Source organism: Hippichthys cyanospilos, chromosome 8 (genome assembly GCF_059441005.1).
Source record: "Hippichthys cyanospilos isolate Australia breed blue-spotted pipefish chromosome 8, RoL_Hcya_1.0, whole genome shotgun sequence".
Lineage (NCBI taxonomy): Eukaryota > Metazoa > Chordata > Actinopteri > Syngnathiformes > Syngnathidae > Hippichthys > Hippichthys cyanospilos.
Genome location: NC_142376.1, coordinates 72,477 through 96,517, shown reverse-complemented (window position 1 = coordinate 96,517; position 24,041 = coordinate 72,477). Strand labels below are relative to the sequence as shown.

At 62.6% G+C, this 24,041-nt stretch overlaps 3 protein-coding genes across 4 annotated transcripts; all 3 read left to right on the top strand.

The window, feature by feature from the left end:
- Positions 1 to 398: 398 nt before the first annotated feature.
- On the top strand, positions 399 to 14,537 carry LOC148419680 (uncharacterized). The gene is given in 23 exon segments (XM_088421526.1): positions 399 to 918; positions 920 to 1,154; positions 1,447 to 1,497; positions 1,638 to 1,792; positions 1,875 to 1,917; positions 3,231 to 3,356; positions 3,443 to 3,547; positions 3,612 to 3,830; positions 5,586 to 5,732; positions 5,810 to 5,989; positions 6,056 to 6,274; positions 6,794 to 6,940; positions 7,001 to 7,186; positions 7,304 to 7,432; positions 7,531 to 7,584; positions 7,669 to 7,893; positions 7,959 to 8,063; positions 8,128 to 8,265; positions 8,369 to 8,470; positions 8,960 to 8,997; positions 9,077 to 11,303; positions 11,373 to 11,472; positions 13,853 to 14,537. Coding segments are annotated over 23 exon segments (5,796 nt in total). The 5' UTR covers positions 399 to 664; the 3' UTR covers positions 14,464 to 14,537.
- Positions 3,930 to 5,285, top strand: LOC148419681 (uncharacterized). The gene is made up of 3 exons (XM_088421064.1): positions 3,930 to 3,955; positions 3,986 to 4,898; positions 4,954 to 5,285. The coding sequence occupies exons 1-3, from the start codon at positions 3,930 to 3,932 to the stop codon at positions 5,047 to 5,049; spliced, it is 1,035 nt and encodes a 344-aa protein (XP_088277190.1). The 3' UTR covers positions 5,050 to 5,285.
- Positions 14,538 to 14,675: 138 nt separating the features above from the next.
- On the top strand, positions 14,676 to 23,447 carry znf318 (zinc finger protein 318). Of its 2 annotated transcripts, none has more exons than XM_088421528.1 (10): positions 14,676 to 15,969; positions 16,089 to 16,192; positions 16,732 to 17,140; positions 17,535 to 18,704; positions 18,773 to 18,872; positions 19,047 to 19,294; positions 20,052 to 20,213; positions 20,405 to 20,498; positions 20,602 to 20,720; positions 20,895 to 23,447. In XM_088421528.1, the coding sequence occupies exons 1-10, from the start codon at positions 15,667 to 15,669 to the stop codon at positions 23,028 to 23,030; spliced, it is 4,845 nt and encodes a 1,614-aa protein (XP_088277654.1). In that variant the 5' UTR covers positions 14,676 to 15,666; the 3' UTR covers positions 23,031 to 23,447. The 2 variants fall into 2 exon arrangements, with proteins under 2 accessions (XP_088277654.1, XP_088277653.1); XM_088421527.1 differs by having other exon boundaries at positions 20,049 to 20,213.
- The last annotated feature ends 594 nt before the right edge of the window (positions 23,448 to 24,041 follow it).

The following is a 24,041-nucleotide window of genomic DNA, read 5'->3' as shown; positions in this document are numbered from 1 at the left end:
CTATAAACACTGTTGGGAGTAATGCATCACTTTTTACTGTAACGCGGTAATGTGATATATTTCTAGATATTGTACTCGTTACAAATGAGAGTAAAGTAATGCATTTTTAGCCTCAAAGTGGTGTTTTTACGCAAAACTGCGAGATCGGAGGAGAATAGTCCGTGGCAAAGTGGTTACTTGCACATCCACAGCTTGAATATGGACAATGTGTACACAAGGCGGACATACGACCATTACTTTCAGTTGGTCAGAGATAAGGACAAGAAAAATATAATCCCGCATCACTGCGTGTCATTTGCTCAACAAGGAGTTGTCCTTTGACGCCAAGAAATGAAAACGACACGCTTCAGGCAGTACCAAAGTTGCCGCCGGCGGCGCTATGGAGGGCGTAGTGTGAGAATTCGCCACACGAAGAAGTTGAAGGACGGAAGAAGCCGCAGCGGCTGTTTGTCGGAGCCCTCACCCATCCTCTCGGGTTTGTTTTTGTTTTTGTCACACGTCGTCTTGCAAATATTCGAGTCCGACGAAAGAAGTCTCGGTAATCCAACGACGCTTCTTCGCACGAAGATCGAGCTCCGGGCTTAATGCCCGACTCGCCCGCGACTTTGCTCACCTCGTTAGCCGCCTAGCTCGGCTCGGCTCGTTAGCCCGTTGGAGCGACGCGATGGGCCGCGGACGAAAGCTCGACCGCGACGGAGCGCCGCCTCCGGGCTACTGGCCGCCGCCCTCCGGAGAATGGGGCGCCCCTCCGCCCGGGGGCTGGGGTCCGCCGCATCCCGGGGGATGGGGCCCGCCGCCGCCCGAAGGCTGGGGCCCCCCGCCTCCGGAGGGGTGGGGCGGTCCGCTCCCTCCCGGCGGATGGGGCCCGCCCCCTCCCGAGGACTGGGGCCCCCCACCTCCCGGAGGCTGGGGCCCCCCCCCCGCCGGGCGAGTGGGACCCGGGCCGACCCCCGTCACCGGGGTGGGGGCCCCATCCGCCGCGGATGCCTCCCCCGCAGTGGGACGCCAACACGCCTCACCCGGGCTGGGACTATCCCGGCTGGGGCCCGTACGCTCTGGGGCTCCCTCCCGTGCGTCCGGATGAGGGCGAAGCGGTCCCCCCGCCTGGCTGCGCTCCTCCCTTTGGCTTCCCCGGATACCCCCCCCAGGACTGGGTAAGTGGCAAAATCCGGCGGAACGTACCAGAACGTGTCCTGCGGCGATCCCGGACCCGCTACCGAGTCCGTGTGCGATTTCCGCCGGGTGTAGATGACTGGAGTCATGCGAAGACAACAGAACAAATCAAGTCAGGAATGATTTTGCGCGCAATCGTGTGAAATTCCATGGAGAGAAAAGATTGGAAACGGCCATCGCCACGTCGCGCTTTGGTCAAATTCGACGACGCCTTCTTTAGGGAGAAAACCGTTGCCTCTGCGATGTCAAGCCGCCATCTTGTCGCCGTTTCAGATCCCCGCTCCGGAATCGGCGATCGATTCGTCGCTGGAGCAGCCCCAGTGGGTAAGCGCCCCGGCCTTTCCCCGCGGCCGTCCGGCCTTTCCCCGCGGCCGTCCGGCCTTCCCCCGCGGCCGTCCGGCCTTTCCCCGCGGCCGCCCGGCCTTTCCCCGCGGGCGACCACCTCTCCCCGTGTCGACCCGCAGATCAAGGCGTTGATTTCGGCCCCGGACGCCGCCCCGGCCCAAAGCCGGCCCGCGCCCGGCCAACGCGCGGCGGCCCCGGAAACGTCCGACCCCGGCGCGGAAGCCGTCGGGGCGTCCAGAGTCTTGGGACTGCTGGGCAAGCGATCGTTGGACAAGTAGGTCCGCGCCCCGGGCCCGTATGGCGGCCGGCCTGACCGGTCCCGTGACGCGAGCGCTTGTGTGGTGCCTCGTCGCCAGGCCTCCGGCGGGAAGATCCACGGGCGTCATCTCCTTCGTCGGGGTACGTGCTGCATCGCCCGGGTTTTATGGCCGGTCGTTTCGGTTCGGTTCGGTTCGCGATCTATTTTTTACAGCTTTTACACAGGTTAAAGGTTTGTTTAGGTGGAAAAAAAAACCCAAGTGCATCACAGTGCCTGAAAAAAAAGATGCCAATCCTTATTTTATCGTAGTTTACATGGCAAAAACAAATACTTTTCCCTGCCGTCATCTGCGCCACCCCTGGCATCGCTTCGCGCTCCCCGGCCCACTATTGGAGAAGCACCGTAACCGATGAAAGCAGACCAAGTTGGCATTTTTTTTCTCCGATTGGCTGTTTTTTAATTCCTTATCAAAGACGTTTGATAGTAAATTCAACCTCAACATTCCTCTGTTTCACTTGTAGTGTACGTGACAGACGAAATTGAGACAAATGTCAAATGTAACCGTCTTCTATAGTTGTAGGGCAGAAAGTGAGATTTGATTGTCACGCAAAGCATGATAATGCCATCCAGTGGACTTGACTGGTAACTGCGCTCCGGTCTCCAGCATTAAACACAGTGGTGTATTATTATCGCCTCGGATTAAACCCCATTTGCTGGGTTTATGGCTCACGCCTATATTACCGCGTTTTCTTTGGATTGCGGTGTAACTGTAGAACCACTGACAGGGTCCAGAACGGACCAATCAAAAAAGTCAAATGTCACCCGCTGGCGGAGGAGGTTTGGGCAAAAATACATGGAGACACTGGGGCTGAGCTACGGAAACCCAAAATGGGGGTGCGGCTGGACCCTCTGTCATTTCGATCAACGGCCGGAGGCAAAAGGGACAGTCGAGCCCAACTCTAACCCCAGAATGGATCAGAAGGCCGACGCAAACTTGGTCACCTAGGACGTCTTTTTGGGGTCTCGGTCATCGAGCCAACAAGCGCAAGTGTAACGATCCCACTTTTGCGCACCGAAATCCAAATGTAGCCAAAGTTCAAATTCGTCGAGGTAGGGAGTGCTCGCGGGCTCCTTCCCTGCCCTTGGCCGTCGCGCCAAGAAAGCCCAGGTCAGAAAGTCGCATGGGCCGCGACAATGAGCCGCCCGGGCCGCCGCCCGGGCCGCCGCCCGGGCCGCCGCCCGGGCCGCCGCCCGGGCCGCCGCCCGGGCCGCCGCCCGGGCCGCCGCCCGGGCCGCCGCCCGGGCCGCCGCTCTTCTTCCGCCTCGGATTTTGTGTTCCATTTCCAACAAGGCGAGGGCTGAGTAGCCTCTCCTTTCCAAAAAAAAAAATCCAGTTTTTGCTCATTGCTCATGCTTCCAATGATGTCGACGACATGCTTTTTGGCGTCCCCAGCCCACCTTCGGCCACATCGAGCGAGAGGACAAGGAAAAGTTCACCTTTGACTTTGCCGCCTTCTTGGGGAACCCTAAAGCCATCAAGCCCGGCGTGCGGGTGCACTTCACCGCCTGCGGCATGAAAGTATGCTCTCGTCCTCCGCCCCGCTCGCGCATGTCATTCGCGCTCGGAGCGCCGCCCCCGTAAATTGCCTGGGACCTTCCCGGCAGAACGGCCGGCTCGCGACGGACGTGAAGGTGGCGCCGGGCGGGACGGAAAACGTGGAGCCGCATATCTACGAGGGCGTGGTCAGCCAGCCCCTGGCGGAGGGCCAGGTGAGCTCCGCCCCGCCGGCCGAGCGCCGGACCCCCCCCACCGACCGTCGCTGAGCTCCGGCAGGCCGGCGAGCGGCAGTTGCCCGGCCAGGTGCACGTGGACATCATGCCGGTCAGGATCAACCTGCCCTTTGAAAGGAGGGACAGCGGCGTCACCCTGCTCAAAAACGACCAGGTCCTCCTCAACCTGCTGAGCGACTTCGTCACCGACAAGAGGCGCGCCACCAACATCCGGCCCAAGCTCCCCGAAACCTTCCAGTTCACCAAAGAGACCCGCCTGACGGTGAGGCCCGCGCATCCGTTCGCCGCCCGATACTTTGACTCGGAAGCTTCGGCCGCGGCGCGTGCCATCTGCATGTGAACCAAACAAACTCGAGCGCGGATGGTAGCAACGATCCAAACGGGTCTGCGGCTTTACCGCGGGACGCGCATTTGAAGCCAAACGGACTGCTCTTGTCAAACGGGTGGGAGGTGCATCAAAAAGGCGGAATCGCAAAACGGACTGCTCTTGTCAAACGGGTGGGAGGTGCATCAAAAAGGCGGAATCGCAAAACGGACTGCTCTTGTCAAACGGGTGGGAGGTGCATCAAAAAGGCGGAATCGCAAAACGGACTGCTCTTGTCAAACGGGTGGGAGGTGCATCAAAAAGGCGGAATCGCAAAACGGACTGCTCTTGTCAAACGGGTGGGAGGTGCATCAAAAAGGCGGAATCGCAAAACGGACTGCTCTTGTCAAACGGGTGGGAGGTGCATCAAAAAGGCGGAATCGCAAAACGGACTGCTCTTGTCAAACGGGTGGGAGGTGCATCAAAAAGGCGGAATCGCAAAACGGACTGCTCTTGTCAAACGGGTGGGAGGTGCATCAAAAAGGCGGAATCGCAAAACGGACTGCTCTTGTCAAACGGGTGGGAGGTGCATCAAAAAGGCGGAATCGCAAAACGGACTGCTCTTGTCAAACGGGTGGGAGGTGCATCAAAAAGGCGGAATCGCAAAACGGACTGCTCTTGTCAAACGGGTGGGAGGTGCATCAAAAAGGCGGAATCGCAAAACGGACTGCTCTTGTCAAACGGGTGGGAGGTGCATCAAAAAGGCGGAATCGCAAAACGGACTGCTCTTGTCAAACGGGTGGGAGGTGCATCAAAAAGGCGGAATCGCAAAACGGACTGCTCTTGTCAAACGGGTGGGAGGTGCATCAAAAAGGCGGAATCGCAAAACGGACTGCTCTTGTCAAACGGGTGGGAGGTGCATCAAAAAGGCGGAATCGCAAAACGGACTGCTCTTGTCAAACGGGTGGGAGGTGCATCAAAAAGGCGGAATCGCAAAACGGACTGCTCTTGTCAAACGGGTGGGAGGTGCATCAAAAAGGCGGAATCGCAAAACGGACTGCTCTTGTCAAACGGGTGGAAGGTGCATCAAAAAGGCGGAATCGCACACGCTAAAGCGCGGGCAAAGGAAGACGGTAACCGCTCATATGACGTATGTTGTGGAATTTTCAGGATTTAGGCTAAATCTGTCAAGGCCGCAGGGGACGAGCTGTCCTACCCCTAAGCCCTCAGCGGTCCGTGCGAAGTCTTTCTCCTTAGCTGTCAAGGGACGAGTTTCAGAGAGAAGCCTCTTGACTAAATTGCGGCCGCCTCGCCACGTACGGAAGATAGGAAATACCTCTTGGCTTTCTTCCTTTGGGACTGGACCCCCACGCGCGACCGACAGTCTTCCCTTGATGATGTTTCCGCGCACGCTCTCGCAGACCCCTCGGCCGACCAGACTTGCGTCGCCCTCGGGTCGAGTCGGACCGCCGGATCAGCAATCCGTGGCGCGGCGATCCAAGTCGGCGCTTTTCGGCTTCCCCCGGTCTTGTGAGCCAGGCTTTATCCGACGGCCGACGCGCGTCTCGAGGTCCGTCGAGACGGTCGAGCGCAATGAGCGCGGGTTTGACCCGGGGCCGCGGCGCGCCCGCCCGCTTTACCGTCGACCGACGCGCCGCCGAGGCGAAGAGCGGTCCGGGCCCGGTCCGCCTCACCCCCGGCCCCGCTCCGCAGGGCACCGTGGTCAGCTTGGGGGAGAACCGAGGCGTCATCAAGTCGGACGCGCACGGCGAGATTCCCTTCGAGCTCCGGGAGAACTTGAGCGACGTGGACTTCGCCGCCGAGGACGTCGACGAAGAAGTGGAGTTCACCCTCCGCGAGGTAAGCCGGGCGACCGGGACCCGGACCGGACCTTCGTCCCCTCCCGCCCGGACCGGTCCTTCGTCTCCTCCCGTCAGTCGCCGGCGGGCCCCCGAGCCATCCGCATCCGTCGGGCGAAGGAGCCGCTGCTGCTCGCCCTCTGCGGTCCCGCCTCCAAGGTCGCCGCGCCGGCCAGGGCCAAGCCGGCGCTGGCCAACCTGTGGCTGGACCCGGAGCTGTACGAGGGCGTGGTCAGCCAGCCCGTCATCGGGCCCTCGGTGAGCGTCGCCGCCGCGGGGCGCGCCCGGAAGGAAGGTCGCTTCTTATTTCGGACCGCCGGCCAGGCCGATAACCAGGGCTACCCGGGGCAGATCTTCGCCAACATCGGGCCCGTCCACACCAACGTGACCTTTGACCGGCAAGACAGTCGCGTCACGCTGCTGAAGAACGACCGCGTGCTCCTCAGCCTGCTTGTGGACCTGAAGACCAGGAAGAAGCGCGCCGCCAACATCCGACCCAAGATCCCCTTCACCTTCGTCCACACCAAGGAGAAGCGCAAACTGGTAGGCGGCCCGACCCGCGTAGCGCCTTCCTTTCCAGCGTCCGTTTGCATTCCGACGGAGTATATACGCTCTTGGTCGCATAACAAGGTTCGAGTATGAAAACTGTGGGAGAAGGTTCGCCGTTCCGTACGTGATCGTTTCGAACGCGGACGAGGTGAGCCGTTTGAGCTACGTGCCTTGAAAATGACCGCGGGAGCGACTTCCCGCAGGACGGTGGCGAGTCGCATTTGTCAAATGCTTCTCCTACGCGGCGCGCTTGAGCATTTTAATTTGTCAGGAGTATTTGAGAATGCAAAGGCAAGGTTTCCGCGTAGCCCCGAGCAGAAGAAGTAAATGGCCGTAGGTGGGCGCCAAGAGAGAAGCGGCTCGGTAACGGCGATCGCTCAAGGGCGTGACTTTCAAAAGGTCCGCCTACGCCTTGCGCGTGCGCTCCTCGGCTTTTGGCCTCCAACAAACCCGATGGAGATGCCGGCCCGGTGACCGCTTTGGCCAACATTGAGACGCATGGCGCCGCTCCAGGGCATCATCAAGAGCCTGGACGGCCCCGAGGGCGTGGTGGCCTGCGAGGAGCACGGCGATCTGCCCTTCGACCGCCACGAGAACTTCAGCGACACCGAGTTTGACGCCCAGGATGTCAGCAAGGAGGTGGAGTTTACCGTCTCCCAGGTCAGTCCCCCGAACCCCCGCTCGCTGCCGGCCCGCGTACACGGCTTGCCGCTCTCGCAGGCGAAGGACGAGAAGAGGGCCATCCGACTCCGCCGGACCAAGATGGTGGAGGACCGGCTCCAGACGGAGAAGAGGAGGCGGCGAGAGGAGGACGAGATGAAGAAGGAGGCGGAGGCGGCGGAGGAGCGGAACGACAGGAAGTGGAAGGAGGCGGCATCGGCGGCGCTGGAAGCCGCCAAGGACAAAGTGAGTTTTGTGCCGTCGGCTCGCGTCCCGCCCGTCGGCTCGCGTCCCGCCCGTCGGCTCGCGTCCCGCCCGTCGGCTCGCGTCCCGCCCGTCCGCTCATGTCCCGCTCGCCCGCAGTGGACGCCGCTGGGCTTCAGCGTGCCCGTTCCCGACACGCAGCTGGACATCAGCAAGGAGCGCTTTGACGGCACCGTGCTCAAAGCGGCCCGAAAACGCCGCGTCAAAACGGAGCCCCCGAAGGAGCAGGTGCCGACGTCTCGGGTGTCGTGGGCGCGCGCGCGCGCGCGCTCGGCTTCCCTTCCGGCGCCCCGGGCGAAAGGTGGACGCTGCGTCTCGTCCGGCAGGCGGAGGCGAAGTCGGAGGAGCCGCGCGTCAAGAGGGAGCCCCGGGACCACCAGGCACGGGCTCTTTCTCCTCCTCCTCCTCGACTTGCGGGCGCGATCGGCTGGCTTTGCGTTTTGATGGCCCGTTCCCCTTGAGAGGCGCAGGAGGAGGCGGTCAAGTTCGGCGAGGAGCAAGTCGAGGCGAAGGCGGAGGCCGCCCGGGAGGGGGCGAGGGACGAGGGAAAGGCAGGCGGATCGAAAGGCGAAGCGGAAGACCCCGAGGAGGCGGGGCGCCTGGTGATGACCGTCGAGGGTCGTCAGAAGCAGCTTCCTTTCGGCCCCGGCGACCTGCTGACCCGCGCCACCATGTTGACCGGCGACAAGGCGAGCCTTCTTCCGGCGCGGACGCTTCCGATGAAGCGAGGCGCGTTACATGCCGACGTTCGCAGGTGCGCTTCAACGTGGCCGCCAATCGGGAGACCAAAGAAGAACGAGCCACTTTTGTGGAAATCCTTCCCACCACCTTCGAAGAGTCCACGGAGCAACGGCGACACGTAAGACGCAGGAAGCAATGTTCCCCCCGGCGACGCCGCGCTCACGGCGGCCGTGCCTTTGCAGGGAATCGTCATCGAATTCTCCGAGGATCGCGGCCTCATCAAGTGCACGCAGAACCCTCAGCTCTTCTTCTACATGTCAGAAGTCATCGGGAAGAAGAAACTGCAGCTGAACGAGAAAGTGGAGTTCAGCGTGGTCCCGGTGAGTCCAAGCGCGGTCCCGGTGAGTCCAAGCGCGGTCCCGGTGACTGAGCCGGTTGGCCTCGCCCCGCGGCTCCCCGCTCACGTGCGCCGGCGCGTTCCAGCACGACGAGGCGGCGGGCGGCCACCAGGCCATCAGGATCAAACATTGCACCGAGAGCGTTTTCTTACCTGCCAGGAAGCTGGGGGCCAGCGCCAAAGGCAAGGTGAGCAAAGCTCGCTTTGAACCTTGTGAATTCCTGAGCACGTGAAGGAGACGCCTTTGAAAAGGAGGCCGGATGTCGCGCCTGTTTTCGTAGGGGCCGACACCGTTAGCCGTCCACGCTAAAAACACGCGGAGAATCGGTCTCCTGTTGCGTGAGCCGCCGTGACGAGTTCCGCGAGCGGAGAAACAACTTTTAGGACGGAATGCCCAAATACGGCGTCCCGATGCTAGTGCGGGAGTCCCACAGAAGCAAGCGAGACCTTTGGTGCGGTCACCGTCGCGATACGATGACAGGTTAGCGATCGTTGCGGGCAGAGAATCGCGTGGCGTCTGCGATCGAGGACATCCGAACTCGCCCGCGGGCTTAGAGCATTGGCCTTTTCTGATCAATACGCCGAATGCTCAAAAAGAGAACGGCGCAGACCTGTCAGCCAGAGCGCCCCGGCCTTTTTGCCAAGGGTGCTGTTAACGCCACCTTCCTCCTCCTCAGATGACCATCAAGCTGAGCAAAGCTTCAGAAAACCCCGAGTAAGTCCCTTCGTTCGCCGTCGAGCGCCTCGACGGGATAGTCGAGAACCGACGGCAAACGTTTCCTCCTCCGATCAAGGACGGAGGCGCCGAGCTCGGACAGGCTCAGGACGGTGGTGAAACAATTGCGAGCTCAGGACAAGTCGACGACGAGCCCACGCGGCGCCTACAGCGGGAGTCGCAGCCCAAGCCTGCCCAAGGACAAATTTGGACGAGAACTCAAAAGGAGACGCGGCGCTAGTCTGGAGCGCGAGCGCAAAAGCGGGCGAAGCGCCAGCCGGGAAAGGTCCCGCAGAGGCACGAGAAGTCGAAGCGCCAGCCGGGAAAGGTCCCGCAGACGTACGAGGAGTCGAAGCGCCAGCCGGGAAAGGTCCCGCAGACGTACGAGGAGTCGAAGCGCCAGCCGGGAAAGGTCCCGCAGACGAAAGAGAAGCCGAAGCGCCAGCCGGGAAAGGTCCCGCAGACGTACGGGAAGCCGAAGCGCCAGCCGGGAAAGGGCCCGCAGACGTACGGGAAGCCGAAGCGCCAGTCGGGAAAGGGCCCGCAGACGTACGAGGAGTCGAAGCTCCGCTCGCAGCAGGAGCGCCAGCGGGGAAAGAGCGGGAAAGAGAAGGCGCAAAATCGGCGCGGAGCGAGAAGACGGACACAAGCGGAGGAGGGAGCGCAGTCCGCCACCCAGGGCTCGCGCCGGACCCGTGGATGACGAGCTGGCCAGAAAGAAGCGAGAGTTGGAGGAGCTCGACGAGATGATCGCCTTCAAGAAGTCGCTGATGGATCCCAGAGGCCCGGAGTCCGGGCGGCGAACCTGCATCGACTACGATCACGGCCGCATCGCCAATCCCCTCGCCGAGTTCCGAACGGTGTGCTCCATTTTGAAGAAACCACCCGAGGATCCGGAGTACCCTCGCCACCTTCCTCCGCCGTATGACAAGTCTTATTACCACAGGCCCTACCCGCACTATAGCGAGCGCTACCTCCACGGCTACGCCGGCGCCTTTGCCGGCCAGAGGCGACCGCACGACAGTCCTTCCTATAGTAAAGATCCGTACGAAAGCCGCTCGAGCGTCGGCCGGCGCTACGCCGACCGCTACGACGTCTACGACGAACCCTGCGACGATCCGTATTACGAGCCCGCGTATGGCGACCCGCCTCGGCGTGACCCCTACGCGGCGGGCCAGGCTCCGGAAGTCTGCGCGCCGCCGTCGGCTTCGGACTCCCCGTCTGCGCCGCCGACCTTCCGAGCGTCGCCTCCCGCGCGGCCGGCGTCTGAAAGCCCCTCGCCCCCATCTCCGGTCGCCAAGCCCCCGCTCGATCGCTTCCTCGATATGCTTCAAAAGAAGGCGGTTCCCGAGACGCCGGCGGAGGCGGTCCCCGAGACGCCGGCGGAGCCGGTTCCCGACGGCGACGGACTTCTGCCGCACGAGCGGGCGCTCCAAGACGGCAAAGGCTTCTCTCGGCTGGTGGGTCTGGCTCAAGAGGTGTCCGGCGGCTCCGTCCGCGCCCAGGAGGAAAAGAAGCCCCCCTCGGCGGAGGGAGCGGCCGAGGCGCCCAAGGGCAAGGGTGCCGCCTACAGCCAGATCCAGACTTTGCTGCGCACCATTGGCCTGAAGCTGGGAGACGTGTCGCAGCTGGCCAGCCGCGCCTCAAAGTCCTCGTCTGCTGAAAGGGAGCCGTCTTCGGCGGCGTGGGGACGTGCAAGCGCCCTTCCGCACGGAGCCTCTTCGCTGGACTCGGGCGCCTTTCCTTCCTCCCCCGCCGGCGGTTTGTCCGGTTCGGAGCCCCCCGGCGAGAGGAAAGGCATCTCAGAGTATGAGGAATTCCTCGATCGGCAGGAGTTGGAGATGCTGAAGAAGGCTCAAGAGCTCCAGGATCTTACCAAGACGATGGGAAGCACTTCAGTGACGCCCGGAGCGCCGCTCGGGCCTCCGCCTGCGCGTCGCCGTCAGATGTCTCCTCCGCCCGACTGGAGCGTCGAAGCTTCTCCCGACGATCCTCCGCCCGCCGTCGGCCGCCTTCCCCCGGGACCGCCTCCCCGACGCCCTCCCGGACAGCCTCTTTTCACGGTGCCCTTCAGGGATGCCCAGCCGCCCGGAGCCCCGGCCTTCGCCGCCACCCGAGCCGGCGAGGAGCCGTCCGGCATCACCGCGGCCGTGGCCAAATGTCTGAAGGTCATAGAAAGCGTCAAGTCTTTGCCTGCGACGCCGCCTGCAAAAGCCCTCAAATCGGTCCAGTTCAATTTTCCGCTGGAGTCGCCGTTTGCCTCACCTGAGCAGGATGAGGACTTGAAAAGCAGGCAGAAGGAGAAGGTAGAGTCTGCTGCGGCGTCTTCCGCCTCGAGCTTCTCCGGCGCGCTCACGCGTTTTGTCCTGCCGCAGCTGTTTTTTTACAAGCAGAGGAGCGCGGACCCGGGGGAGCAGCAGTCCGAGGACACCCGAGCCCACAAGAAGCAAGGCGACGGCGTCTCGATTGCCCCAGGTACCGTCGAGTTTCCGTCGCGCCGATTTCGCCGGGACGGGGCCGTAAGTTGCGCTTCCAAGGTTCTCTTGGGTTTTCATCTCTCAGCGCGCCCGCCGGCAACTGGTAGCGTTCGATTATTGCGGTCGAGAGAAGAAGCTAACATCGAGCGTCCCCGCCGCGTCACTTGTTTAGTCTTTTGCCGTACCGTACTTTTGGCTTCAGATCCTCGCCGCTCGCTAAGGCCCGCTTGCTTGTCACGCGTCGCCAGGGCTGCACTTGCCAGCGGTTTTTTACAAGGGCGAGCCGCACCTTAAGTCCTTGTCCGGATGACTAGCTGGCTAGCTCTCTATTGCTGCTAAAACGCACGCGTCCTACCTTTCCGGGTGAGTCCAAGACCCTTTTTGTCAACTTGTACCAATCGGCTGGATCATCGCGTCGCACGCAAGAACTTTGACGGGCGAATGTCTGCTAAACTGAGGTTTGGATTTTCTGCCCGTTCAGTTGAACGACGGCGCGCTACGGCCGCCGGCGCTTTGTTCCTAAACGGCTTTCGAGGACATGGCTTGAAGTGACTTAGGGAGCGCAACAGGTTAAAACGCGCGCAGTGTCTTCATCTCGGGAGAGGCCGTCTCCTGTCCCGATCCCGAGAAGCAACGCGCGGGGTCGCGGGCGCCCGCCGACACAAACGCGAGTCGGGTTTCGTCGTCGCGGGCTCCTGTCTTCGAAATCTCAGAGGATCTCCCGTCGAACTCGATTAGCTTAAGACGCGAGTTTTGTCAGCGCCAAGCCACCGACATAAGCCATGTTCACGAAAGCTTCGGCCCACGAACACCGACGAAAACTTTTGCCATCCGGATTTGACGTCGCAAGGCCCGCCGTGCACGGTGAGACGGCGCGGTAACCGTAGCTCGTTGTCAAAGGCTCTTTTCTTTCCTCTCATCTGTGGTAAGTCTCGGTTCAGAGTCGGGGTAAGTAGCGTCAACATTTCTTTTTTTTCCGCAGCGTTTAAACTTTTACCGCGAGCGAGCGATGTAGCGCGTCGTTCCGTCAGGCGAGGCCTGTCAGCGAAGATTAGCGACGCTGGCCTCCTATTGCGCAAAGCCATTCCGTACTAAGCGCGAAGCGCCCACGGCGGCGGACCGTCGGGCTTCGTAGCAAACGCTATCGGCCCAGGGACGCCGACTCCGGGGCCCGGCCGGCCACGGTAACTAGACGTGGCGGAAAACGTCCGGCGACCAGCCGGTAACCGGCCTGCGATAACGCGGCGCCGAGGGCGAGCCCGCTATTCTCCGAGAACGCGAGTCCGACGGCGCGGGTATGGAAACGTCGCCCGGGACCGGCCGCCTCACGCGTCCCAGCATACGGGAGGAAGACCGCCGTTCGGAAGCGAAGACGCGAACGATGGAGCGACTGGGGCTTTCGACTCGGATGAGCGAAGCCCGAAATGTTTGGAAGGGATACGTTCACCTGCGTTTGGTCGAACGAGGTCGTCCTATCCGATTCCTCGTGACAAAGGAGCGGCGCTCTTAAAGCTCTGTCGCCGTCGGAAACGCGCGTCTGCTTTCCCTTCGTCGGGGCGGAACTGTAACCGCTCGCCGGACCCGGTTCCGTCTCAAACGCGTCCCAGCGGACCCTCGCGTTCCAGCGTCCCCGTCTTACGTTATTTCCACGTTGCGACGTGGAAGGCCGAGTTTTTTCGCCCCTCCCCTCTTTAGGGTATTTTCCCGGCTATGCGACAAAAACAACTGTCGTGACCCCAGGGGGTTGGCTGGATTTGTGTTGTTTTGCCTCCACCCGCCGGCGTTTTCTAGGTAATTGCACTTATTTGCTACTGCGGTCAAACTGCTTCCACGCGACTACAATGGCGGTCTGCTCTCGGTCGGCGTCTCCTCGCGGAGATGCCCGTCTGCTATTGGTCGGCCTCGCTGCTCCTTTCAAACCGGCGGAACGGTAAAGCTTCGTTCGATCGGTTGCGAAACCCTTTTTCCAGTGCGTTTTACTGCATAATTCAAAGTTGAAAGGGTTAGTCGCGGGTCCCAAGATTGCTAGCGATGTTAAAGAGAGAAGTAAGAAGACGATTCATACGGAAACGAAGCCGCAAATAAAGAAATACGAAGTACGCTACCCTTACGAGGGAACGCGGGCATAACGAGCGCCGTTCGAAGGTAAAGAAATCCTTTCTATATTTTGGATTGGACGTTTTCTCAATGTATACGTGTAGTACATGATGTATACGTAGCACTCGCTGCGCTATTTTGGCAGCAATTTGCACGTACAATTTTGACCCGGGGCTCTCGACGCATTAGCCGTTTAACATACGCGCGGTCCGAGGGCATCCCGCGCCCGCCTCACGGCGCCGGAGAGGCGGCCCGTGGTCACTCTGCGTCCGTGTCCGCAGGAAAGGCGCCGAGCGCGGGGCGGCGCAACGTTTGGATCTGCGGCCATTCGCTGGTGTCGCGCGCCGAGGCGCGGGCCAAATGCGCCGAGGTAGGTGCGCAGCTGGGCTTGGATCCCGAGAAGGCGGTCCTCTGGTGGAAGGGGGTCCAGGGCATGACGTGGCCCCGGCTGCTGCCCCTGCTCCTTCGGCTCAAGCTCAGCTGGCCCCGACCTCAGGCGCTCATCCTGCACCTGGGAGGCAACGACCTGAACACCGAAACGCCCAGCGACCTGCTGGCGTCCGTCCGGAGGGACGTGACTTCGGCCAGGGCCGCCTTCCCCGGCTGCCTGCTGGTTTGGTCCCACATCCTCCCCCGCCGGGCGTGGCGCCACTCGGCCGACGCCCACGAGGTGGATCTGGTCCGGAGCACGGTCAACCGGCGGATCCACAACATGGTCTCCCAGGTGGGTGGCGTCTCTCTGCCCCACGACAACATCCGCTGCGGGGCCAACACGGGCCTGTACCAGGCCGACGGCGTCCGCCTGTCGCACAAAGGGCTCGACGTGTTCAATGGGAACCTGCGCGACTTTCTGGACAAGTGGGCGGAGGAAGTCGCCGACGCCTCCCAATAAGTACCGTCCGCTTTGCTTCCCGCGTTTTGCTTTTGTCCGTCGACGTTTTTCTTAATAAAGCTCACTCGAACGTTTCCGCCTCCGTTTGCGCTTTGTGCCGATCGACGCCCGAGCCCGGCGAGCGGGAAACGGCTCGGGCGAGCGTGGCGAAGAAAACTTGGTCTCCTTCTCCCGAGGGAGACGAGCGCAACCGCTTGGCCGCAACGGGACCGAGCAGACGGCTTCCTTCCTCGCCGGCGCTACCGCTAAGTTGCCCCTCCTCCCGGCGACTCGCCTCGGGGACTCGCCGCGCTTCCTTCCCCTGGCAAACGCCAAGCCGCCTCGGGGCTGCTTCAGACGCGTACTTTGCTTCCGTTTCTTCTGATAGACGAACCTTACTGAGGTTTTATGCAAACCTGGCCAACTTAGACAGCAGCGTAAAATGGCGTCGGCTTCTCACCCGATTCACATTCTACACCGAGTAAGATTCGTTTTGGAAAATGTTACATGGCGTCAGGTTTCTCACCTGATGACTGATATCGTTTTGGTTGCTTTCCAAATCAACGCGTTCCAATTTTCACCGATGGGATTTTCTAAAACGGCGAGCTCGGTGTGGATAATGAAACCGGGGAGATGGCTATCATCGTGTTATAGTCGCAGCGGGACTATCTGTGGACAATGACGCAGGAGCGAGAAAAGCTTACGCTTCTGTCGCGGGGAACGATGCCGTCCAAGGGCAAGAAAGCGCACTCGCGGGCTTTTAAGATGGAACGGAAAGCTGGATTCTCGGGAGCGCGCCCGCGAAGCCAATTTGAGCGTCGTTCAAAAGCGCTCAGCTCCACACGCCGTCGGGCAAACGTAAAGACTCGCGCGCGCAGAAGGCGAGGTGCGCCGCGAGCAACGCACCAAGGAATCCAACGATTCCCGAGAGGCCTCCGAGTCGCACGGGAGGGAGGGAGGCGAGGCGCGGCGAGGCGCAGTCGAGCAGTGGAAACCAAGCGAAGAACGGAGCTCCGCTAGGTGGCGGTAACGTTGTGACCGACCGCCATTCGGAGGGAACACGAAGAAGAACCCTCGCTCGCGCAAAGCTTCCTCGGAGCGGAGCTTTAGCCTTAGCTTTAGCTTGCGCCCGTGTTTGTCGTCGGCTCCGCTGGCGACACGAGGCCGCGCGCGAGTACCGGCGCCGTCCGTTGCTTTGGCTCGCATCCTTTGTCTCGGCCAAACATGTTTCGCGGTCGGCCCCCGCCGCGGAGCGCTTACCGGCCGCCTTTCGACGGCCGCGGCCCGCCGCCGCCGCCGCCGCCGCCGAGGACGTACTCCTACCCGCACCAGCACCAGCACCAGCACCAGCACCCGCACCCGCACCCGAGAGCTGACGACAGGAGCCGGCCCAGATCGCCCTACCACTCGGGGGGCTACCACCACCGCGGACCCCCCGACTATCCTCGCTCTCCGCCGCCGCACCGCGACTACTACCCCGCCGGACATCCGGGCGGCCAGCACCGCTCCGCCGCTGCGCCCGGGGAGGTTAGCGCCTTTCCCCCGGCGGCGCGCTGACGGGACGGGGCGATCAAAGGAAGCCCAGGCGCGCTCGCGGTTTGCTCGTTTGCCGGAAGTCAAGCCCGAGCCGTTCTCTTTGCTCGCAGTTGTCGCCGTCGCCTCCTCGCCATCGCCTTCCGGTCGACCACAAGCTCGTCATCACCGTGGGCAACGAGCTGACCGGCCCGGGACCCCCGCGCCAGCACGACAGGTAAGCGGGCGACAAAGAGTGCGACTCGGGCTCGGGGAAGTCCAGGCTACCTCCGTGTGGGCAGACAGAACGTCCGCCCCCCTTCTTTCTCAAAGACGGGGTCGTCTTTGAGAAAATCTGAATCCGGTACTCCTTGTCAGAGTAAGTTCGGGTCCCTGTGCTTGAAATCCAAGTTCAATTCGTCGCATTCGTAACGTACTGTTACCTATCTTTAAAAATCAATGCAGTAGGTATCAATATGCAAATCTAAGAGAATGATCTGAATGAGGATGCTTCAACTTACACGCGCACACACACACACACACACACACACACACACATGTAGTTCGGGTTCCTCCCTAGAGATAGCACATGAAACAATGTTGAGAGGAGTCGGAGAACCTGCCAGTTTTGTTTTGGAACCTTTTCAAGCGCTCTTACCATGTGCTTGAGAACGTTCCATACAGACAGGCGGGCAGTTTGTCCCGGCGCCAGTCGCAAGTCTGCTCGCTTACCCCGGCGGCGCAGCAAATCACCTTTGGCTCCGCGTGTCCCCGCAGAGAGCGAAGTCCGGACCGGAGTCGCGGCCGCAGCAAGAGCCGGCCCAGGAGCAAGAGCCGCCATCGCAGCCGAGCTCGCGGTAACTCCGGGTCCGGATCGAGGTCCGGGTCCCGGTCCGGGTCCGGGTCCAGGTCCAGGTCCAGATCCAGAGGGAGGAGTCGAGGGCGGGCATCCGGCCGAGCGGCCGGCCGGACCCGCAGTCGCGGCCGGACCCGCAGTCGCGGCCGGAGGCGCAGCCGCAGCGGCTCGTCCGGCTCCGGCGGCGGCGCTCGGCGTCGACGCGGCCCGCAACACTTCAGCGAACTGGAAGTGGCACGTCGCAGGAAGGAGCTGGAAGACCTCTTGTCCCTGCCCACCAAGTCCATCCTCAAGAAACGCCCCGACGACGACCGCTCGCCTTCGCTCACGGTGCGCCGCCCCGGCTCGCGCTTTTAGCCCGTCGCTCGCTCGAGCGGAAGCCATCAAAGCCGTACCTCGGATGCGAGTGGCAAAGTAACGTAGCGCCAGGCGGGCGCCGCGCGTTGCTGCGCGTGCGTCCGTCGAGCGGCCGCCGACGTCGCTTGCGCCGAAAATGGCCAAGCTCTCAAGAGTGGCCCGTTGTAAGATTTTCAGTCGTCTGCACGCGCGCCTCCCTTTTTTCATGAGCATTTTCTCTCTCGTGCCGGACGGTTGCCCTGACACCCGCTTTACGGCCGTCCCCAAAGTCTCGGCTTTGTCGGGTGGCCTTTGTCGCGTTCGGCGGGCGGCTCGCGGAAATTCCCGGCGGTCCCCGTCCCTCAAACCCCTCGCTTGTGTCGTTCAGGTTTCCGACTCGGCGCCGCCCGGCACGGCGGAGGAGCTGCTGCGGGCCGTCAAAGGGATGGATCCGGCCGCCGTGGCGTCCGCGTTGAGCCAGCTGCGGTCCGACCCTCAGATGTCGCAGCGGGCCGACCTCGACGCGGAAATCAAGGAGATTCTCGATTTGCTGGACCCGACGGCGACGGCCCAAGACGCTAAGGGCGCTCCGGACGACATCGACGACGAGGAGAAGTTCCTGTACGGGGACTCGGACGAGCCGCAGACGGCGCCCCCGTCGCAGCCGCCCCAAAACAACTTCTTTGATCCGTACGGGGACGTGACGGAGGACCTTCTGTACGGAGATCCGCCCCGAGCGGCCGTCCCGCCCAAGCTTACGCCTCCCGCCGCCGGCGAGGCCCGTGCCGGCCGGCTTCCTGCGCCGCCGCCCCCTGAAGAGGAGAATGATCGGCAGGCCCTGGAAGACTACCAGAAGCTCCAGAACTTGCTGAAGACCATCGGCTTGGATCTGGGCGTGACCGAGATCAGCAAACTTGCCGCCAGGACCAAGGAGCGCCTCCATGGAAGTAAGCCTACGACGGCCCCCAAAACGCCCAGGCGGCGCCCGCGCTACTCGTCGGCCAGCTCCGACGACAGCCGCGGCAGGCGCGGCCGCAGCTCGGACGACGACGACGACAAATGGAGCCGCGGCGGCGAGCGGACCCGCAGCCGTAGCGCCGACGACGGCCGGAGCAAAGACGGCCAGGCCCCGCGGCAAACCGCGCCGCTCGACGCGGCCGCCCCCGCGGCGGCGCAGCCCGTCCCTTCGGCCCTGCCCGTCGCCCCCCCCTACCCGCCCTCGCACGGCATGATGGCGCCGGGCTACCCTCCGCCGGGCTACGGCCAGTTCGGGAACTTTCTGTCCTATGGCCAGCCGCAGTGGCCGCCGCCCATGTACCCGCCCCCCGGCTTGCCGCCGCCCCCGCAGACGGCCGGCAACTTCCCGCCGACTCTGCCGTACGCCCTGGCGGAGCCGTCGCCGGAGCCCCAGGTCAAAGGGGAGTCGGGCCGGGATTTTTCGCGGGGCGTCTTATCGCGGGCCGCCGCGGCGCCTCGCTCAGGTGCCGTCAAATCTCCTTGGGTCGCCGGGGCGGCTCAGGTGTCGGAGGAGGAGAACAACGAAAGCCAGAAGCGGAAGGTCCGTGGCGCTTTGGCCGCCGGCCGGGCTCTTCCCGCTCGCCTCTCACGCGCCCGCGCCCGCCCTAGGTTCTGGAGGAGCGAGAGAGCCTGCGGCGGGAGCGAGAGCAGCGCATGAAGAAGAAGGAGTACCTCATGAAAGAACTGGAGCGGCTTCGGAAGCAGCAAGGTACGGCGCCCTCTCGGTCATCCCCGGCGGTTTCGGCGCGAGGGATTCGCCGGGCTTCTCCCGTCCCTTTTGATCGACGTCCGTCGAAAGCGCGCGCTTTTCCTTTCCGGCCCGGACCGGGCGCGGCCCGTCCTAAACGTCGGCGCGGAACTGACTCGCGTCCGCCGCTTCCAGGCGAGCTGCTGAGGAAGAAACGTCGCGAGAAGGACGGCCACAAAGACCCGCTCCTGCAGGAGATCAGCCTCCTGCAGGAGGACATCATGACGCAGATCTCCAACCTGCGCAAGGAGCACGAGGCGGCCGAGAGGAAGCGCGCGGAGATCGACAAGGTGGCGCTCATCCTGGGACTCGGTCCCTCGGACCGCCCCCGCCCAGCTCCGCGGGAGGAGCCCGCCGAACGCGGGCCGTGCGCCGAGGACAAGGTGCGGACCTCTCGAAACCTTTTCGCCGGGCCTCGTGCCTAGCGCCGCTTTTGAAGCGCCGCTTTGACACCGCCCTTTTACGGCGACGTAACCGCCCAAAGGGGGTAGCGTGTCGAAAAGATGGCCGGCGCTTAAAAGGTCAAGACACATAAACGAAGGCGGTGAAAAGCGTCCGTCGGCGACCTCCTGAGAGCAAAGGCCCGCCGGCCCAACGAGAGCGCCCTCCAAGAAGGAGCGTCATCTTAGCGGCCACGTCTAAACGCGGGGCCCGCGCCTTTGCCGCGATCGCCGATCCCGCCTTGCTCCCAGTCCACGGGACACGCCGGCTTTATTCCAAGCGGCTCGGCTTTTTGGGCGTTTCGTCGCGCAGCCGGCCGCTCGGTTTCGTTTGAAAAACAAGATACGAAGCGAACCGCCTAATTGACAGTACGGGTAAAGGTAAGGGGAAAAGTTGGGCCTCTTTGCGCCGGCGCCCGGGTCCGCTCGCTCGCTCGCTCGGGGTCGCTTTGTTGCTCTCGCGAGGCTCGGGATGCGTAGGGCGCCGTGTCCCGGTACCGCTTAGCTCCTCTAGGGGAGCCGGCGAGCGCCTCGTCCCATCCTTCCGCCGCCCCTTTGATTTTCGTTTATAACCGCGCCTTTTGTTTGGGAAAAGAAGAGCGAAGGTAGACGCAGGTAAGTCCATGAATTTTGTCACCGAACTGTCTGCCGTCTCGCCGGCGCTCGCAGTTAACCCTCCCGCACCTTGATTTCTCAGCAGACTGTCTCGGAAGCCGCCCGGCCGGCGCCCGGACCCGAAACTCCGCCCCCGGAACCCTTTGAGTACTACGATGCCGGGAACCACTGGTGCAAAAGCTGTAACCACACCTCGGGCTCCATGTTTGATTTTTTTAATCACTTGCACAGCAAAACGCACCGCAAGGTTCGTCTGGTTTTGTCGCGGTTTCGCACTACTCGAGCGCCGCCCGGGAAGCTAGCTTAGTTTGCCTCTGTGCCGACGCGGCGGGTTTCCTTCGGTTTGTTTTCCCCCCGCGTCGACCCCGTCTGCAATCCGTCAACGCCTTTTGACGAGTCGGGACCCGTTTGCTGATCTGGCGCCGCGCTCCCTTCTAGACCCTGGACCCCTACGAGCGTCCGTGGGCCTCGGCGGCGGCCCAAACGGCAAAGAAAGAGCACGCGGAAGACAAGCGGACCAAACCGGCCAAAGGTACCGCGGGTCCGTCCGTTTTTGCCTCGGGGGATTCGGCGGCGGCTTTTCGGGTTGCCGACGCCGCCCCCTCGCTTTTCAAACGCCCGCCGTTGTCTCGCAGGTTCCGAGTTTTTAGTTCCCGTGCGAGGATTTTTCTGTCTGCTGTGTGAAAAGTTCTTCGGCGACGCAATCTGCGCAGAGGAGCACGTCGTCACTCATTGCCACAACGACAACTACAAGGTAAGCCGTAACTGCGGCGGCGAGTTAGTTTGAAGAGACCCGAGCGGAAAGCGCCAGCCACGCCGGCGCTAAAAACAGCACCCGAAAGCGTTTGGCTCGACTCCGTTTCGACACGCGCGGCGCAAATGAAAGTCTCGCTCGCATTTCAACCGTCGCTCCCTGTCTCTCGTCCAGAAAAAAATGTACAAGGATCCGCTGTACGAGCGGAAAAGGAACCTGGACCGCCAGGCCGGGCTGGCCCCCAACCCGACGGGGAAAAAACGGAAACACGAAGACGACTGGGGCGACAAAGCCAAAGGCAGAAAGGAGAGGAAGGCCGAAAAGGAGTCCGGCGCGGAGGACGCCTCGTCCAAGCATGTGGAGGAGGAGGAGGAGGACAAAGCCAAAGCGGTCAAGAGAGAGGACGAGGGGAAAAACGCGAAGGCTCCCGCTTACGGCGCCAAAGACGAGGACGACGGGCCCAAATCCCAGAAGAAGAACGACAAATACCATTGGAGCGCAGCCGGACAGGACAGGCCCAATTGGAGGAGGGGCGAGGAGGAGCGCCAGCAGCACAGCCAAGAGGGCCGCCACTATCGCCATCGCAGGCAGGAAGAGGACGCGTACGAGCGCCGCCCGCGCCACGACGACAGGCGCAAGGCGGACGGGCGCCGAGACCCCGAGAAGGCCGGAGAGAAGAGCGCGCCCAAGCCGGCCGAAGGCCCGCCCAAGCCCTACGACCCGCCCAAAATCATTTGCGGGCCCAGTCCGGCCATGAGGGCCAAGCTGCTCAAACAGAGCCCGGACGCCGCCAAGCTGCCGCCGGCCTTCGGGAAGTTCACCTGGAAGAAACGGGAGAGCCAGCTGGCCAAAGACGCCCAGAAAGCGGCCGCCGAGTTCATCAAGGATGACGAGCGATCCGCCAAAGACGCCCGCCTTCCCGCCGACGACTCCTTCGCCAGGTCCATGGCCTTCGCCAATGAGATCGCTCGCAAGTTAGCCGCCGCGCCCTGGCCGCCGGTGAGCAAAACGCCCGCGCCTCTCGACGACTGGGCCTCGGCCCCCCCTCCGCTTTCGGGCGGCGGCCCCGTTTTCCCGCCGCGCGCCGAGCAGGATGGCCTGAAGCCGCCGGCTTCCAGAGCTCCTCCTCGACCCGCCCCTCCCTCGCTCCCCGGAGCGCCGGCGTCAAGTCCCGCCGGCCCCTTTGTCAGGCCGGCCCCTCCCGCGTTTCGTTCGGCCCCGCCGGGCCCCGGATTGTCCTCGCCGCCGTCGATTCCCGTCCCGGGAGCCCCGGGGCCGGCCGCGCCTGCTTCGGGCCCGAGCGCCGGACCGCGCCCGCCCGCGCCGCCTTTGCCCGCGTCCGGTCCCGCCTCGTCCGAGACCCGGGAGGGGTCCCCGTTTGCGTCGGGGCCCCGGGTCAACCCGGCGCCGAGGCCCGGGGAAATGAACTCGACCCCCGAAGTGTCGCGGCCGGCCCCCTCGCCCGCCGAAACGGAAAGCGCGGACACGGAGCCGGACGTGGCCGCTCCCGGTGTCCCGGAGAGCGAGCAGACTCACGCCGTGTTCGTCAAACCTCCGCCGCTCTTCAGCTTGACGGATGGAGGCCGGAGGTCCGACAAGCCAAAAAGTAACCTGGCCGCAGCTAAAGCCCAGGATTTGTTCGGTATCTTCTACAGCTCCAAGGACAAGACGGGACCCTCGTCCCTGACAAAATCCAGTACGGCCCACGTGAGCGAGGCCCTCCAAAGCCCGCGCGTATCTCGACCCGCGGCCCGGGCTTCCGGCGCCTCGCCGCCAGATCCCGGACCGCCGCAAAGCCCCCGAGCGCAATCCCGGTCGGAGATCCAGATCCAGTCGGTCTGGTCTTTGCGAAGCGGCCCCGAGCGAGCGCCGGCGGGAGCTCCCGTCGCGGCTCCGGCTGAAGGTGGGCGCCCCGAGGACGCGCCGACGCTCGCTCGGCGGGAGGCCCAAAGCCGCGAGGCCGAAGCGGATGACGAAAACCCCGCCCGCGGCTTTTCGGAACCGCCTCCGTCTACCGAAGTCGGATCCGCCCCTGCTCCTAGAGCGCGGGGGAAAAGCGCAAAAAAGAGAACTCCCCCCGCCTCCCGCGGCCCCGTGCGACAAACCCGATCCCAGACTAGATCCCAGAGCAGGCTGCATCATCCGGAGCCGGCCCCGGGAGACTCCGAGCCCACGGAGTCGCCGTCGTCGGAGGCCGCGGAACGCGCCGACCGCGGACGCTCGGAGTCGCCGAGCGGCTGCCGCGGGACTTTGCGAGGCGAGGGGCCGCCCTCATTCGCGGATGAGGCTTGCGCTTCCGGCCTCGTGTAGGAGTCGGGGCAGATGCCCGGGAAACTTGTTTTCGAGGTTATGCGTCCCGGCTCTGTCGAATAATCTTTTGTTTTTCATCTGAGATAACAATTAAAACTTGGATAACGTGTTCTTCTCTGTTATACAGGGATCGGTCCGGCACCTACAGAGATCCAAATCACAGCTTCCTCGGCGTACTTAAAACAAAACACCGCATTTTTCATTCCACCGTTAGAGCTAGGATCGTTTTTCTCGTTAGTTTTCCTGGCCGAACGTTAGCGAGGTAAAGTGCGTTTGGAGTTTTTCTATTCCGCCTGCGCTTAATCGGTCCCGGCGGTCTTCCTCTCCGCACAACCGAGAACCACGGACCGGCGCCGGCACACTTCGGTCCAGTAAATCCGCCCCCGTCTTTTAATAAAAGTGATTTAGGGACAAACACTTCTTTTCTCCTGTCATTTTGTGTATTTTTTTTTTTTTTTTTTTTAAGTCGATGCCAGTTTAGCCGTAGTGCGAATGTTTCGTCAAATTCAAAAAAATCGCTGAACGCCCGGAGTATGTTGTCAATGCCGCGGTTCCGGCTTCAACTGGGGCTCGTCCCGGCCTTCGTGCGCCCGTTTGTCCGACGGCCGGGCCGTCCCCCGACTACTGCCCGGAGGCGGCCGGCGTCACTGCCGGGGATAAGCGGGGGATCTGCGAAACGGACGGCACGACGCGGTCCGCTTCAGGCAGGCGCCGACCCGATTCGGATGTTTGACTCCCAAACACAAGCGGGCGATTCCTCGCGGCGGCTTTTCAAAACCAATCTTTTCCCGGTTTACCTCCACTAGGAGAGCGGCGGCGTGCCGAAAATTTGATTTTGGAGACACAAAACAGACCCTTGCCAGTGACCCAAACGTAACGATGACCTTTAGATGTGCGAGAAAATCAAGTGGAAATTGTCATCTTAAAATGTACAAATCATTGGAGAAAAATAAAAGAAATGCCACTTTAGTCATTCCTTGCACTGCTCTGCAAAAAGACGCGTTTTCGCCG

Coding starts and splice junctions, on each gene's coding strand:
- LOC148419681 (XM_088421064.1), top strand. CDS start 3,930: ATGGTAGCAACGATCCAAACGGGTCT. Junction 3,956..3,985: donor GCAACGATCCAAACGGGTCT/GCGGCTTTACCG, acceptor GCGCATTTGAAG/CCAAACGGACTGCTCTTGTC. Junction 4,899..4,953: donor TCTTGTCAAACGGGTGGGAG/GTGCATCAAAAA, acceptor AACGGGTGGAAG/GTGCATCAAAAAGGCGGAAT.
- znf318 (XM_088421527.1), top strand. CDS start 15,667: ATGTTTCGCGGTCGGCCCCCGCCGCGGAGCGCTTACCGGCCGCCTTTC. Junction 18,873..19,046: donor GCGGCTTCGGAAGCAGCAAG/GTACGGCGCCCT, acceptor CGCCGCTTCCAG/GCGAGCTGCTGAGGAAGAAA. Junction 19,295..20,048: donor GGCCGTGCGCCGAGGACAAG/GTGCGGACCTCT, acceptor TTGATTTCTCAG/CAGACTGTCTCGGAAGCCGC.